This window comes from Marmota monax, unplaced genomic scaffold (genome assembly GCF_021218885.2).
Source record: "Marmota monax isolate L192 unplaced genomic scaffold, Marmota_monax_Labrador192_F-V1.1 WCK01_AAM20220418_F8-fsc00065, whole genome shotgun sequence".
Taxonomy (NCBI): Eukaryota; Metazoa; Chordata; class Mammalia; order Rodentia; family Sciuridae; genus Marmota; species Marmota monax.
This window is the reverse complement of record NW_026694038.1, coordinates 144,902-160,056: the sequence shown is the minus strand read 5'-3', so window position 1 is coordinate 160,056 and position 15,155 is coordinate 144,902. Positions and strand designations below refer to the sequence as shown.

Genomic DNA, 15,155 nt, shown 5'->3' with positions numbered 1-15,155 from the left:
ACTTTTAGTGGTGTTTGACATAAATAAAAGAATATAAACAATGTGTTGGATTTTTTTAATAGTTTCACATTTTAGAATTCCAGAACATCTGTTGTATCCTCCTTCATAGTTCAGTATTATGTAAAACAATGAAACTATATTATAATTTTAATATTCCTTCCAGAATCTAAGTTTTCTCCATTGTTCTCTTTAAACTATAAGACAAGGCATTTATGTGAGATATTAATCTTATAGAAAGGGAAGCTTCCTAATAACTTACCTCTTTGAAGTGGGTGCATATCGAGAGCATGCATTTCCATCCCAGGCACAGTAGGGGTCTCTGGCAAGACAGCAGTCTGCACAGGCTTTCCCATAAGTGTCACATCTGTGCAAGGAGAGCTGAACCAATCCATCCCGGGAACCAATGTACAATTGTTGCTGTAAATCAGGCAAAACAAATGAATTATAAGCATCTTTCAGATGAGTCTTATGAACTTCCTCTTCTTGAACACCACATAATAACACTAAATCTGTTTCCCCGGGTGTCCTGACCATTGTAAACACTTGTGCAGAAATGTAAATGAAGAGTAAAATAAGTCAATTACTTCTTTCCGTGGTAGGACTGTGGTTTGAAGATGCTGATACTGTATTGCACAGTGTTCTATAAAGCTAGAGTAAGCTTGGCAGTAATTTAAGAAGTTAAAGAAACAGCTGCTAGACTGAGGAATTAAGATGTCAAATTCTCAATAGTAGGAATTGGTAGTTTATATCAAGCACAGATGCTATAGACAAAACTGATGGACTTTCTCTGTCACAGTTCCTTACATGAGAGACAACTGAAGAGATTAATAAAACTTCATTCCATTTTTAAATTATTTCATTTGATAATGAAGTATTGATCTCTGAGAGCAACTAAGTTATTTAGTATCAGTATAAAGAAAGCACTAAGCAGGCTGAGAGATGCCACATCACAAATGAAAGTGTAGGATTCTGAAAAAACAAAAAAGCAAATAAGTTCATATTTTTGGAAATTAGTCCTGAAATTGATGCACCATTCACCATGTATACTTATTTGAGTGTCTGCAGTGGTGGTAGTGGAAGGGGAAAGAGGGGAATTCCACACAGACTCTATACAGTCAATGAACTCATGGTCAACTCTAGTGGACCATTCCAGGTTTTAAGTAGAGGGGAAAACCCCTTATAAATAGATCTTAACATAAGTAACACACACAATCAGTAATGTGTCTTACATATTTACTGCTCATTAAGCTCTCAGTTAAACCTTTTTTGTTACTAAATGCACCAGCCAGGCTTTACTATCAATTTTACTTAAATTCTCTTCAGTATTTGAGACCAGTGACCATACCTTCCTCAAAACTCTCTTCAGCACTTTTTTCTATACTTCCTCTTTATTTCTGCCTAAGACGTTTGTCTCCTCTGTGATTCCTTCCTTTGAATTAAATGTCAGATTTCTTTCTTTTCTGTTCTCATGTCCCCTTTAATGGGAAACTCAAAGGTATCTTGAAAACAGCCAAATCAAAAGTATAGCAGTTCCCCTAAAGCTACCCACCTGCCCTTCCTTGGCAAGAGACACCATCACTCATCCAGGCACGCAAGACAGAAACCTGGGAGTTGTCTCTGAGATTTCGTTCTTACACCATCTGTCACCAGGTCATTTCCATGCCCTCATATAGAAACCTCTAATCTGCTTCCTTCTCTCCCTCTCCCTTTCCACTACCACTGCCTTTGCATTGGTCCTTATCATTTCTCTCCTGGATTACTTTTAAGTGTCCTAACTAATTCTGCTGACTTCTGCCTTCTTTTCCAGCAACTCCCACTTCTATCATAGGACCCAATCCATCTTTCACACTGTCACACCAGACTGATCCTTCTAAAACAGAAAATCTTATCATGACACCCTCCTGCTTAAAATCTTTAATGGATTTCACATCCTTAAGATAAATTGTTAACCATCTTGGGAGGACATGTAGAATGTGCCTAATCTTACCCTGGCTTACTTAGATTCATTTCTAGCCTCCATCCCCCTTGAACACACATGTCCTTGCTCTACTTGTACATAAACTTACTAGAATTAGCTATGGGCTCTTATTTTTCACATCTTTACAAATGTTCTCCCTTTCTATTTGGGGTATTCTCCTTTATCCCATCCCCTTTCTTATTTTTTCTGGTTACTACAATATCCTTTATGGCTCAGGTCACATGTCTTTTTGATATCTTCCCTTGCTCATTCTGGCTCATTTCAGGCTACCTTCTTTGTATATTTTTCCATTATTACTCAGTGATCTGAGTATGCATCTTTGTTTCTACCATGAACTTCCGGAAGTTATGTTATGTCATTTATTGATTTTTGTACTCTTATAGCACATTTGTAGGCCTTCAAGAAATAAAGGTTGAATGAATGAACAAATTCATGGAAAAGATCTGAAGAACAAACCTATTTATACCTTGCCCTAATAATTGCTCGGCCATACTAGGCAGAGTATAGTAAGACAATTTTAGCAACATATTAATGTTGAGCATGTTAATCATATGATTTTCTTAAATCGTGAGGGTACATATAGAAATAATAATGCAAGTCTGAATTGTAAATGAATTGGGATTTCAAATATCATACCAGGGAGCTATGAAATTACATTATATTATTATCATTATTATATATAGCTACTATTAACTCTACACTTACAATAGGCTACTCTGTTTAAAACATTAGCCTACAGCATCCTATTTAAACTCACAAGTAACATAGAAGGTTTTTCAACTTTGCTGTTGAGGAAATTGAATCTGAGTGATAGATATTGAGTAATGTGATGAAAGTTGACTGTTGGGCTATTTGCCACTGCAGTCCATATTCTAACTCCTACACTCCCTAATTAAAAATCTTTTTTAATGGTTAGAACTAACATTTTACATATATTTCTTATGAACTTGACAGAAAGACACCAGAAAACTGAGCTCAATTTTTAAGAGCCAAAAGGAAGGCGAGAATGTAGAATATAAAATATAGTTCAATAAGTGAACTTTGTCTCTACTCTTCCAAGGCAAGGTTGGAACAATGGTTTCTAATCAATAGTTTGAGAAACAAATAATCTGAAACTTTCTAAATTATCTGCAGTTTATCTTCCTATTCCAATGTATTCTTCAAATCAACATTCATTCACACAACTTATTACTTTTTAAAATATTTTTTACACCAAAAAGAGAAAGTACCTGCTTTAAAGATAACTCCATGCTCAAGATGATTGATGGGTGCTGAAAATAGAAAGTAAACATCAATAAACATAACCATAATATGATTTTATATTAGTCAATATGTTGTTTTATTATATATATATATATATATATATATATATATATATATATATATATGTATTTACTGAAGTCAAAGTCTGGATTCTGTTTGCTATCTTTTTCCAATGTGTAGTGAATCTACCTTAACAGAAATGAGGAAACTAATTATTTTAAAGTATCTTCTTAAAGAAAAACAAACTAAATTTATGAAGAAGCCTTCTGTACTGAAAATTGTTCCCAGTTACTCACAAGTTTTCTACTTCTTTTAAATCTGCTTATCTTAACTGTTTCCATATAATTCAAACTAGTGTTGACAAGAACATCTCCATAATTATTTATTACCTCTTTCTGCTCTTACTTAGATCAGTCATTCAAACACTTGTTCAAGTAGCAGAGTTCTGAAAAGCTATAGTACTCCTTGTAGATGGCCATATTCTTTATGTAACACTACAAGATGTCAATGCACACAATTTCATGATATGAACTAGAGCCTGTTTTATATGTAGAGAATACGGTTGTATGCATGCAAAGTAGAATCAGAAACTTGAACATAAAAGCTATCAAATGAAAAAAGGATTAAAAATAGTTTACCTATTATCTATATTCTATTTATTTTCATTTATTACCTGTCTGTATTTACTAGTTGACAAATAGTAGCAGATGTCAAAGATTTAAGAAAATTCATAAAATAAAAATGTTAAGCAAGAAAGTTTGTTTCATAACTTTTTTTTAATGATTTATACAACGTGGCCAAAGTCATTAAATAATGTGTATTAATTATATATATTTTTAACATAAATTATACCTCAATAAACATGCTTTTTTAAAAAGAGGGGGAATGGGCATACACAGGGTCAAAGGGATGTGAGTGGATGGGACAACTCTTGATTCTCTATTCTCCCCTGCACCCTCCACAAGAATGTGCAGAGTTCAGAATCTACCAGGGATAGAGGATCCTAGAATCAAAGGCTCACTATCCTTTGAAAGGAAAAGGGGGAATTATTTAACAGGGATCCACTTTATTATCATACAAATAAATTCTTGTTGGGCCATGGGGAAAAAAAAAAATAAAAAGAGGGGGAATAAAAGAAAACAGAGAGAGAGAGAACAAACCATGGCATTGTTTAACTTCACAGTGAAGCCAAAGAATTCCTCTTGACTAGTGTCTTACAGCCACTGTTTTCTGTGAATAAATGTGTTCTGATATGCTTGTGTATTGTAGGGACTTTATTTAGGCCTCTGGGTTCACCCTTATATTTGACATCAGCCTTTCCCTTAGGAACCACCCAAGATTTTGTTTTGGTAGAGGCCAGATAGCAGGTCTTGTTCTTGTTAACTTCTTGACCACTATTATCATCACAATGTAAACAGGATCTGTGGAACCCAGCATGTTAATTAACTTGAGCCCCTCACAGTGGAGGGCTCTTCTCTCCTTTAAAGTCATAGATGTTTACAGGGAAACAGTTTTTAAGGAAGTTTTTTTGAACAAAAATGTTATTAAAAATCCAGAATATTTAAAAAAAGCATTTCCAAGAAATACAATTTCATTTCTAATGGTATTTTCAGGAAATACTTTTAAATTAAACTTCATTGAGGCTCTACAAAGAATATCACAATTCAATTTCATTGTTAAAAGTCAAAGACATTCACATAATCTGGAGAATTCTTCTAGATCTACTAATTATGAGGGTTGGGGAGAGGGTCAGGACTTTGGCATACAGGAAGACTTACTATCATGTAACATATTTTTAAAATTTTCCTTACAGAAAAGCAGGGATATATGATTTATATTCTCTTCCAGTTTTCTCAAATTCAATTGGGGAAAAATTGCAACGTGAAATTTATAAAGTAGAAAAGCATCTGGATAGTAAAAGAGACCCCAGGCTTTCATTTAATGTGGCAATTTGTCTGACTATATGCTTAGAGAATGCAGTAATGAGAGGCAATCCCAGGAGCTCTCAATCAGTGGTATTCTACAGAGGAAGGTAAGGCCCATTCTTAGTTGCTTATAAAACTCTTTTCAATGCTTAGGGAAAAGAAAAAGAAGGAAACTGATTTCAAAGACTTTCCAGCAAAAGTGATGATGTATTAAAGAGTGCCCTATAGCAAGGAGTATGCAGTTTCACCCTCTCTTCCCCCTGCAACTCTGGACTAAGCCTTACCTTAAATATCTGCAACTCCTCCAGTACCACCTCTTCCATATTCCACTTCTCCTTTGAAATGCTGACAACTTTTAGGACAGTTCCAATGTCTGAAAAAATATATAATTTATAATCCTGCCATTTCTATTTCAATATTAAGTATATTCCTAGAAACCATCAAATTGCTTGTCTCACTTTTCTTTAAATGTTTTTCAAGAAATCAGATTAAACATGAAGGCTAATGTATATTGTTTTGCCCTTAAGAAACATGATAGCTTTTAGCTAAAAGAACAAAATTTTATAAACAGATTATTTATATATATATATATATATATATATATATATATATATATCAGTGCATATTGTTTATTTTTCTTTCTTTCTTTTTTTTTTTTTTTGGTATTATGGATTGAACTGAGCCACATCACCAGCCCTTTTTTTATTTTGAGATGGGATCCTGCTAAGTTGTTTAGGGCCTCCCTAAATTGCTGAGGTTGGCTTTGAATTTGTGACGCTCCTTGAACATAAAATCTATCAAATGAAAAAAAGCATCAAAAATAGTTTATCTAATATCTATATTCATTTATTACCTGTCTGTATTTACTAATTGACAAATAATAGCAGATGTCAAAGATTTAAGAAAATTCATAAAATAAAAATGTTATGCAAGAAAGTTTGTTTCATAACTTTTTTAAATGAGCTATATAAAATAATTACAAATAATATACAAATAATCCCAGCCTCCAGAATCATTGGTATTACAGGCATGAGCCACCACACCTGACATTTTAGTGCATATTCTTAACAAAAGAAATATATGTGCCTAATTTAAGTATTGCTTAAAATGATAACAGAGATGAATCACATATTTTAGATCTTAATTTAAGATTCTAAAGTACATTAAAAAAACTAGTTTTACTTCTACATAGTGATCTCTATGCAGTAAATATTTATTGAATACCTATTATATCCAGTCTACATGAGGGAAACTACATCTCTTCAAATATATTCTACCTTTATAACCATTGTTAATATGGCAAAAATTAAAGTTTTATTTTAAATTATTTTAATTCAACTTAAAAGACAATACAAAACTAACAATGTAAAACAAAATCTGATGTTTAGAAAACATATCTTAAGTACATCATCTTATATTGCAGTTCTATGTGGTGGTATGCTAGTTCAGAGAGATATTCAAAAGACTACTTTAGAAAAAGGAAAAAAATACCACTTTAATTAATTTATATAAAACAAATGTCATTAAACTGAGCGCAGGCATTGAAGAATAAGGGCATATGTAATAATGTTACTATATGCACAAATAGCCTGTGATATTTCATATTGTTTGTCAATGACTATGCAATCTTTGAAATATATTAACTATACACTTTAAGTGTCAAATTGACTATTTTAACATTGCCATAATTTTAGTTAAAGTTAGGTAGTACCACCTAGTGGCTGAATGACGTTTATCACATTGAACTGTTAAAAAGCTAGGAATGAGCTTTAGATGAACAGAGCAAATTAAATGTCAGACTCATGAGAAGTAATAACAGACTCATTATTTCAAATTCTGACCCCTTAAACAGCCATCTATGCAGTCTTGAGAACACTCCTTATTTATATGGATCTTAAAATTGCCATCTGTAACATGATCATGTTTGACAATTGTGCTTGAAGTTAAGATTTCAGTTCAATTGAAACCATGTTTATTAAAAACAAAAAGGAACAAATCAACAGGTCACAAAAATACCTTAGAAAGCACTTTAATAATTTATCACTCAAATGCTTCCTAAGAAACCTAGCTTCTACAAAACCAATTTGGTTTTAAAAACCAAATAATTCTAAAATTGTTTTACACACTTAAAAAAAAAAAAAAACTATTCCAATAAAAATGTCTGTTTGTCAAAAAACCTATTAATCTCTATTTATTTATGAAATGCTCAATATATTAGATAACCTAGTGACTAAAATGCAACATTTTTACTTTAATGATACATACTATCATTACTGCCATTAGAATTCACAATAAAAAAAGTATTATTAGATAATATTTTTTCCTATTTTGGAGACTCATCAAAAATGTAGTGTCTCCTGCAAACAATACATTTAACTCATTTTGTAATTACTGAGTTAGCAAAATAAATAAATAAGATGATCTTCAAGAATGAGAGTCCACAAAATTTATTTTAATCTACAAAATTCAAGAACAGAAAAAATAATCTCTAAGAAATTTCTGCTTAAAGTCTTTACAAAATAATGATTAATGTTTTTGAAAAGCCATATTAAGTCAACTAAGCCAGTAGTTCTCAAACTGAGAGTCCTTGGGGTAGAGCTTATCAGATACCCTGGTGAGAGAGGGAAAGGTAAAGTTGGAAAATAAATTGCTTTGCTCTATTAATTTAATTTTAGTCCATGGTCATTCAACAAATATGTCTTGAGCACCTAATCTATATTAGGCCCATTGCAACCACAAGATACAAATATATTTTTTAATCTTGCATAGTACAGCAGATGTTTATAGTATCAATTAAAAGCATGTGTTAAATAATTTTAAGAAACACTGACAAGGTATGGTCTAATAATTATTCATTTTTATTTTGACCAATAAATAATTTTGAAGATTTTGCTTTCTTTATCAGACAATGAAAAATTCCTTTGAAAGAAAGCTTAGTCTAGTTTGAACTCACCTGTTCCAAGAAACATTACATCATATTGGCCGTCTTCTGCAATGACATGATCCACCACTATCTGAGTCAGTCTGTAATCCACATTGATTCGCTTGAAGGTTGGTCCTCCTGCAACAGGGTATACTGCCTTGTACATCACAGGGTGCCGCTTTATGAAACTGATGACATCATCTGGGAAATCTCGGGTGGATTTAACCAGTGGGTCATAGGTTTTGCTTGGGCACTAAAAAGAAATGTAAATGAGACACCATTTATGTACCTAAGAAATTTACACTTGATTCTAATGAAGCTTTTAAGATATATCATGGATAATATTGAAGGAATGATATGGAATCATATCCAAATACACCTGTAAATAAGTGTAGTGGACACCTAATATATTTAAATCCCATTTTACACTTCAAAAATATTCTAAATTATATCTATATTTTCTAAATTTTTCCATAGTGAACTCTTTATACACACTATTGATTCTTATAAAGAATATTGTTTCTAATGAAGATACTTGGAATTTAGGTTGAAATAAATGTTAAACTGTTAAACATGTGAATATATGGAAAATCATAATATTCAGTGTCCCTTGAATAAAGTTAAGATTTTAGTTCAATTGAAACCATGTCTATTAACAACAAAAGGAACAAATCAACAGGTCACAAAAATACTTTAGAAAGCAGTTTAATAATTTGGAATAATAATTATCTAGCTTTATTATAACTGGTGTGAAAGTTATATTGGGAAATTCAACAGTTCTTCCACTAAAGAATCTGTGAAGAAATCCTTGGAGAATTTTCCCCTTCTAAAATTGCCCCTTGTGTCACTTTGAGAATCTACTAAATAAATAGCTAGCGTAATCTGCCCCCTGGTGGTAAAAATTTAAAAGTCCAGCTTGGTACAAATTTAATGAATTTCATGTACCTTTATCCAAAAATAAGGATATCAATTTACAATTTGACTGTTTTTCAGAAAATGTATCCTAACTTATATCCTAAATCTAATGTATATTTCAAAATATTATAATTTAGTAAGTTATCTTATAGAATAATAGTGTTAATCATTTGAATTATTAATGAACTAACAAATTTTTTGGAAGGGAAATTATAGTTAATTGATACAGGTAAATAGAAGAAATGAGAAACATTAGAGAAAATTTATATGAAAATTTTTCCTTTTCTTTTTTAGTTTTCTTTTTGAGTTGAAACATTGATCTCAGCCATTTCTACTAGGCACTCACTATAATCCCATCAGGGCTCCAAAAACATGCCACTTGTCTAAAGTTCATTCTTAAGGAGCTGTAGATCCTGAAGATTTCATAATTTATGACCCTGACCCCAAACTTCATATGCATGAAACCATAATGTCTCTTTTTAAATTATAAGATATATCTAAGTTGTACTAAAATAAGTGTTAATGATTTTCTTCAATTAATTTAAGAATATCTATGGTTCACCAAATCTTGAATGTCTAAAGAAACTAATCCTTTATTGACATCTCTTTATTTGTCCCAGGTCTGTAACAAAAGGATTAGAAATGTCCTAGTTCATTAGCCATTTGGTACTTATTTAGATATCCTTAACTGGATGTTGGTCTAAAAATGAAAGTCTGTGTGTTTGGTCATTTTTTTCTGAAACTTAGCCTTCAGCCAAGTGGAATCTGTCAACTTGATAATGGAAGGAACCGTGTATTAAATAGATTAAGCAGAGAATCAGAGTGGATATGAAGCTCAAATAATACAAAGCTCTTGGCCAATTACAGGCTGCATGTTTGAGGCTTAGTCAAAGGCCACTCACAGTAGACTTACAGCTTATAATGCCTGTGGTTCAATTTGATTGGTTATCATTAAAATCAAAGCAAAAGCAAGATTTTGCTTATATTACATTTTTGAAAGAACCTTCCAACTTAAGAGCAAAAAAATCTCTTTTGACTTTGTAGCTATGGTTACTCAGTAGTCAAAATTTGAAAAGAAATAATATCATGACATACAAGCCACAATTTTTGATATCACATTTTAAATAATTAGAATTTAAGGTAAGAAAGTACAGATGAATGAAGATGGAAACCTTTAGTTAAGAAAGAAGTATGACAATTTTCCTCAGTCCTTGCCTCTGACAAAATATAATAAATGTGTAATAAAATATAAGGGTTAAAAAAAAGGAAAGAAAACCTGGTTTTTATCCACTATCATAAAATGATCTTTGGAAATATCATTTTCTTGGGGCAGTTTTTGCTCATGGCCTGCTGCCAGTGTTTGGATGAGATCCTTATCCTCTCCTCTCCGTTGCTATGTGTGATCTCTCAGGTCCGCATCACTCTGCTTGCACAAATGAAAGTGATTTGAGAGAGTTACTCCCTGAGGTTCAAGATAGTACAGTATGAACCAAACATTGTTATTTTAGTACATTCAATCCAGTGGAATTTTTGCTTTGATATCATATAGCTGTGCAGTGCACAGATTTAAAATAACGAGATGCCAAGCAATGTATTTAGGTAAGAATAAAGTAGAAATGAAAATTCCATAAAGGAAAAACATGAAGTATAGGGAAACATTCCATGTAATGCAGATGCCATATTCAGTTATTTATCTTCCTTTAAAAATTCCTAGAAAATTTTCCTATTGCAGCTATACATCTGGGTATTGAAAATCTCATAAGTTTTTCTCTGTGTCTGTCCTTTTAATCCCTGGCTATTCACATAGTCTAGCTGAATATCCCATACAGGGTCTTTTTCATGTCTGCTCACAGTTTTCTAACTTTACCTAATTTCCATCACTTTAGATCTTGTGTGTAGAAGAAATAACTCAGGTAATTTATCTGTGTCTCTACTATTTTGAAAAACTGTAAGACAACTTAAAATTTGAGGGGAGAGAAAAAAATTTAAAAAGAAAGGAGAAGATTAGCTAAATGTAAAAAAAAAAAAAAAATGCCAGTATCTTGCTGGAAACATTAATACCATCACAAGATCTGAGAAAAAAAGAACCTGCCTAGAAAAACCTGAGATGAAAGGGTAAACACAACAGCAATGAGCCTGGTTCAGCGCCTATCTCCATGGCTGGCTGCCACAGCTGGCTAGGTGTGATCCTGTTATGCTTGGCAAATCCTTGTGTTTGTATAGGGCCTTTAGGAGTGGAGTGGGAAGCAATGGATAAGAGAAGAAAAATGGTTTTTATCCAATGAGAGAACTTTGCCCCTTGGCAAGGCACCAGACAGCTGTTAAAAGTTTTCTCCCCCTGCTGCTTCAGGCTATTCTCAACAGGTTGCAGTTTCTCTTTAAACAGATCAGAGGAATGACTAATGTGAGCGAAGACATGGCACAAAGAAAGACTGAACCAGGCATTCATTTTCAGCAAACTGGGGAAACTAAACTGAATATTTAATGAATGGTATGTAAAGGAAGTCTGATTCATATTTATAATGTAAAAATGCAAATTCAGTAAGTGCCGCCTGATCACTGTGATTATCAGAGAGTTGGCCTATAACAGATATGGGAAAGGAAGGATCCTGTCTTAAATATCAGAGATAGAAAGGTCAGGGATAGAAAGGCCAGAGATAGAAGTGCAGAGGTAAATCACTCCCCCTCTGTTTTTAAGATTCCTTTCACTTCCTGGAATTTCTACACCAGAAAAAGCAAAACACTAGTAAACATAATAAGTAGACTATGATTTGAAGAACTTCGTTTCAAAAGCAATAGTTGGCCTATGGAAATAAAAACCTGATATCCAGTTGGAAAGGTTAATTCATGTGAAGAAACAAGTTGGTTCTTATCAATTTATGCAAGGGTGCTTAACCACTGAGCCACATCCCCAGCTCTTTGTATTATTTATTTTGAGACAGGGTCTTGATAAATTGCTTAGAGCCTTGCTAAATTGCTGAGGCTGACCTTAAATTTTTAATCCTCCTGCCTCTGCTTCCCAGTTGTTGGGATTACAGGCTTGTGCCCCCAAACCAGGCTTGCTCTCATCGTTTTGGAGAAATGAAGCCTAGATCTAGATACAGAGGACTGACAGGGATGTTTTGTCAGGCACTGTCAGTGTAACCAGTTTTAAGAACTGAGACTCAGGATGCTCCAAGTTTAGTTCTGTCTCTGCTACTGTCTTCTAGAGCTAAATCCCTGGAAAGAAAGGATTTAGAGTTATCTCTAGTAATTTGAGAGAGGTAGTGACAAGGAAATGGTGGTTTGCTATCCAATAGAAGGCAGTGCAATTGAACAGATATTAAGGGGGAAATAAAGCTGACAATATGATGAAGAGGCATAAGTAATCTATAAAAATGCAATTTCCCCAAAGTTTTCTACAGATTTTTAAGTTAACTAGGAAAGCCCTTAAAGCCTTAAAACAAAATGAAACAAACAACAACACAATGTTAACCATATTCTTCAGATGTACAAAGGAGGGGATGGGTCAAGACACTGAGGGAATACTTCCGTCATATGCCGTATTTCTCAGTTTCCTTTGGTAAGACTATCGCAGTCTCACCAAACTGTAGAAATCAAGAGGAGGTTTCATTATATACATCTTGAATTACATGTTTTTCTTTGGCCAGTTAACCTATATTTGGAAGTCAGATATCTCTTTACTACAGTAAAAAGGACAATTCTTAATGGGAACAGCACAACTTGTAATCAATCTTCTGACAATTTTGGATCTTCATTAATTTAATAAAGACATAAAATTCTGAGAGCCATCAGCTCTCTAGTGAAAGAATGTATGATGGGACTAGGCCAAAGCTTACGCCGAATAGTTTAGATGGAGCCTGTACTCTGAGAAAAACAGAATGCCAAAGAATTTTGAACTTGTGGGTTCCATATGCATCTCTTACTATTGTGGATTCCATGTTTACCTCAAATCCTGGCTGTTGTGAATATAAACCAGGGTAAAAGTTGAAAATTCTCCATAAAATTTCTTGTTGAAGCACCATTACATATATCCAGTCTGCTGTGTAGATCATTCTCAACATTGTGTTATTTTTATCCTATGAGAACCCCTTAAGGGTTTGATTTTGCATGACAAAACCACAAATTTGCCTCAAGTAAGACTCAGTGATGCCCCAATATGTAAAAGTGAAAAAGATCTTTCTAGCCCAGGTGAATATGCCAGGTCTCTGAGTAGGTCTATGTCTTATTTGCTAAGACAAATTTTTTAGTGGACCTGAAATCAAAAGAACCTTCTAATTTCTCAATGTCTTTTACACTTCTAATAATTTGGGAGAAAATAAATAAGAACTGTTTAACACATCTACTCACATCCTGAGTTCAGGAGGTTTTAATCTAGCAGAAAAGAAGGATAATAAGTTTTGTTAATCAAGTTTTACAGGACATTTTAATATTTATTTCCTCTTTTTGTCCCACTAAAAGAACAAATGATATTCAGAAATAAATCATGGAAGAGCAATAAGCAGTAAAAAGGAATTTTGATATTCCCTGTATCTTAGAGTTTCTTTCTCCATGAAAAGAAGATTAGACAAAGAAAACCAACCATAGCCCCTACGCCAAACTGGGGGTACAGGGAGGATTTAGAAAGAGCTGAAAAATGAGCATTTCTTTTACATGTTTAGGGCCAGATGTGGAAGCTGCAGTTGGCATGAGAAGTCCAGTCTTTACATACTCCCCCCAGGATGCTTTTACCATGCCTTGGAGTCCCTGAAATATAGCTCTGCTTCAAAATCTTTTTTTTGGGGTGGGGGGGCGGTACTGGGATTGAACTCAGGGGCACTTGACCACTGAGCCACATCCCCAGCTCTATTTTGTATTTTATTTAAAGAGAGGGTCTTAATGAGTTGCTTTAGCCCCTCGTTTTGCTGAGATTGGCTTTGAACTCACAATTCTCCTGCCTAGGCCTCCCGTGCTGCTGGGATTACAGGCATGTACCATTTGTGCCTGGCTTGAAATTTTTGAACTAAGAAACTCACTAGAGAGGAGAGAGAGCAAGCAAGAACAAGAGCATGAGAGAGGAGAGATCTTGAAAGATACTAAAGGATTGTAGGCTTTCAGTTAGTTTTTTGGTTTCTTCACTATTTTTTGGTTTCTTCACTATTTGCAACACTTTTTTAAAAAATATCTATATACAAAGAAAGAACAGGTCTTACTGATGTTTAAGCTACTCATAGGAGTTGTATTGTATCTATCACCAGTATTCACATAATAAAGTTATGAAACCAATGATAGTAGCAATCACTACCTCTTTTATACCCTGCCCTCAAATGGAGGATTAGTTGAGATAATGATGTGTTTTATGGATCACATAAAAAAGATAAAAAATCTTCACACTTAAACCAGCAACCACATAGAAGGAAATGGAATTAAGAAATAAATTGTAATTTTTACAAAATTAAGCATTTATAAAATATCAGTAACTATGGAAAAAATGTTTTAAAAGTAGTAAAATGTGTTTCATAAATATTTAAATTTCAAAAACTAGTACTTTCTTCTTACTTTTTTGATAAGGGAATGGTTTAAACTGAAACTCACTTTTCAGTAAATATTGACTAGTATTTTACATTCATGCATAAATCTTAAAAAAATTACTTGTCAACACAGAATAAAACTACATAATAAGACTAACTTAGTATCTTGAAACTGATAAATTATTTCTAATGAATCAACAATGAAAACTGAAATCTGCCTTTACAAATCCTCCCCAGATTCTGAGTTTTCTAGCTGTCTATTAGTTCTGGCCTGACTTCAATTTAGTGTCCATATCTGAATTATACCTCTCACTTTATAGTGGATTCTTCCATATTTCATTTCACTTGGAAATTCATATCACCAAATCCAGTAAATCAAAAAGACTGATAAAATCCACCTGTACAAAATATATGTTCAGACTCTATTTGGACACCAGAGGGCAGAAGAATCACTTGAAGTGAAGGAATTTTGTAAATGTATCCTTGTGAATTTTCAGGCCTAATAAAACTGAAGATCATCCAGGTAAGGCTAGGAGTTTAGGCTTGACTTTTGGTCACAGGAAATACAGTATTCTGTCAAAACCAAAAAAAAAAAAAAAAAAAAAAAAAATGAAGGTAGGTGCAGCGTGCTACATCCCTAC

General features: G+C 33.2%; 1 protein-coding gene across 1 annotated transcript in view; it reads right to left on the bottom strand.

Moving 5' to 3' along the window:
- The window catches only part of Sema3d (semaphorin 3D), a 173,456-nt gene that overhangs the window by 19,499 nt on the left and 138,802 nt on the right, over positions 1 to 15,155 (bottom strand). The window contains exons 12-15 of the mRNA XM_046464198.2: positions 8,120 to 8,342; positions 5,451 to 5,539; positions 3,208 to 3,249; positions 260 to 417 (exon numbers count right to left, since the gene is read on the bottom strand). Coding sequence (XP_046320154.1) covers positions 260 to 417; positions 3,208 to 3,249; positions 5,451 to 5,539; positions 8,120 to 8,342 — 512 coding nt within the window. The remainder of the gene's footprint in view (positions 1 to 259; positions 418 to 3,207; positions 3,250 to 5,450; positions 5,540 to 8,119; positions 8,343 to 15,155) is intronic.